The sequence below is a fragment of the Sapajus apella genome, unplaced genomic scaffold (genome assembly GCF_009761245.1).
Source record: "Sapajus apella isolate SASKATOON/1434 unplaced genomic scaffold, GSC_monkey_1.0 scaffold166, whole genome shotgun sequence".
Classification (NCBI taxonomy): Eukaryota; Metazoa; Chordata; class Mammalia; order Primates; family Cebidae; genus Sapajus; species Sapajus apella.
The window spans coordinates 2,055,518-2,057,721 of NW_022437106.1; the positions used below are offsets into that span (position 1 = coordinate 2,055,518).

The following is a 2,204-nucleotide window of genomic DNA, read 5'->3' on the forward strand; positions in this document are numbered from 1 at the left end:
CCATGTTGACCAGGATGGTCAACATGGTGAAACCCCGTCTCTACTAAAAATACAAAAAATTAGCTGGGCATGGTGGCACATGCCTGTAATCCCAGCTACTCAGGAGGCTGAGGCAGGAGAATTGCCTGAACCCAGGAGGCGGAGGTTGCGGTGAGCTGAGATCGCGCCATTGCACTCCAGCCTGGGTAACAAGAGCGAAACTCCGTCTCAAAAAAAAAAAAAAGTGATAGCACACAAAAAGGCTTACATCATCTCATTTATCATGTTAAAAGAAACAAAGGGCCAGGCATGGTGGCTCACGCTGGTAATCCCAGCACTTTGAGAGGCTAAGGCAGATGGATCATGAGGCCAAGAGATAAAGACCATCCTGGCCAATATGGTGAAACGCTGTCTCTACTAAAAATACAAAAATTAGCTGGGCGTGGTGATGCATGCTTGTAATCTCAGCTACTCAGGAGGCTGAGGAAGCAGAATAGCTTGAACCAAAAGGCGGAGAATGCAGTGAGCCGAGATTGCGCCACTGCACTTCAGTCTGGGCAACAGAGGGAGACTCTGTCTCAAAAGAAAAAAGAATACAGAAAAAACATAACAAAGCAATCAACCAACATGTTAAGCCAATTCTGAGAATGGGCACATTTTATTTCTCTATAATCTCTGACCTCTACTTTCTCATCTATAAAATAAGTGCAGCAGAGTTTACATTTCAAGGTACAAAGAGGGTTAAATAAAATCATGCCCAAGGCTGGGCACAGTGGCTCAAGCCTGTAATCCCAGCACTTTGGGAGGCTGAGGCAGGTGGATCACCTGAGGTCAGGAGTTTGAGACCAGACTGGCCAACATGGTGAAACCCCATATCTACTAAAAATACAAAAAAAAATTAGGTGGGCATGGTGGCAGGTGCCTGTAATCCCAGCTACTCAAGAGGCTGAGGCAGGAGAATCACTTGAACCTGGTAGCTGAGATCGCACCATTGCACTCTAGCCTGGGGACAAGAGGGAGACTTTGTCTCAAAAAAGAAAAAAAAAATCATGCCCAAATACAGTACCTGACAGAAAATAGATACCCCAGTGATCATCTCTTGAGTAAGCCAAACAACAAGTGAAGCTGGAATGAGGGCAGCCATCCTGTCACAGGCAGGTCACTTCCAAAGGGGCCCTGGGCAATAGGCTAGTTCTCAAAGCAGCTGGGCTGACAGAACATGCAGCAAGAAGCAAAGGAGTGGGTGTGGTGTACACATGCAACAGTCTTGAGGAAATTTACTAGCCCCAGTTGACACTGGGAACTGGTGGGCTGCACTTTCTGTAGGCAGAGTAGGGAGGGAAAATCTGCAACCCCTAGAGACTTATAAATACACTCGACATTTGCACGTGTTATAACATTGGCAGGCCAAGCCTCCCTGCCCCCAGCTGACAGTGTCGCACCCCCAGGTCCCTGAGCTGTTCATCCCTTTTCTCTAGCAGCTTCAGAAGTCACAGCACGTATAGGGCGGGGGTCGAGGTGCGGTTGTTACCTGCTGGGCTATCAGCACAGAGCTCTTGGGCCCAAGGCGCAGCAGCTTCTCTGGAGATGGAAAAGCCAGGAAGGTGGAGACGTCTGCAGGAGGTGGCGAGGACAGCACAGGAGCTGGCTCCTGGGAAGTGGGGGCACAGAGGCTCTGTAGAATTCTCTGTAGAACTCTGTAGAGTCTGGGGCACAGGCCCCACACTCCCCAACACAGCTGTGCCCATCCCCAAACTCAGCACATCCACCCCTCACTCTAGCCCATCTAGGCGCAAAGTCTAGAATTCTTCCTCCCTTCCTTTCTATCAACATCACCCAGAGATGCTGGCCCTGGCTGGCTCTTGGTCCAGGAGGCTTTGGGGTCAGGCGGAACCCACCTACCTGGGACTCAAAAAAATCTGCTACAGTCAAGGAGATCCTCATCATATATACAGTACCCCAGAAATGACTAAAGACACACATGGGGTCTAAAGTAGGTCCCCGTAGAACTACAGTCCACCCTGGGTAAGCCCTGCTAGTACCAAGGTGGCCAGAGAAAAACCTGAACTGGGGTATACCTATTAGCCAGGTGTGGTGGTGGACACCTATAATCCCAGCTACTTGGGAGGCCAAGGCAGGAGAATCGCTTGAACCCAAGAGGCAGAGGTTGTAAATGTGAGCCGAGATCACACCACTGCACTCCAGCCTGGGTGACAAGAGAGACT

General features: G+C 49.9%; 1 protein-coding gene across 2 annotated transcripts in view; it reads right to left on the reverse strand.

Moving 5' to 3' along the window:
• Nucleotides 1-2,204, reverse strand: part of RANGAP1 (Ran GTPase activating protein 1) — a 44,591-nt gene that overhangs the window by 6,591 nt on the left and 35,796 nt on the right. For both annotated transcript variants that reach the window (XM_032267219.1, XM_032267218.1), the window contains one exon: nucleotides 1,511-1,630. In XM_032267219.1, coding sequence (XP_032123110.1) covers nucleotides 1,511-1,630 — 120 coding nt within the window. The remainder of the gene's footprint in view (nucleotides 1-1,510; nucleotides 1,631-2,204) is intronic.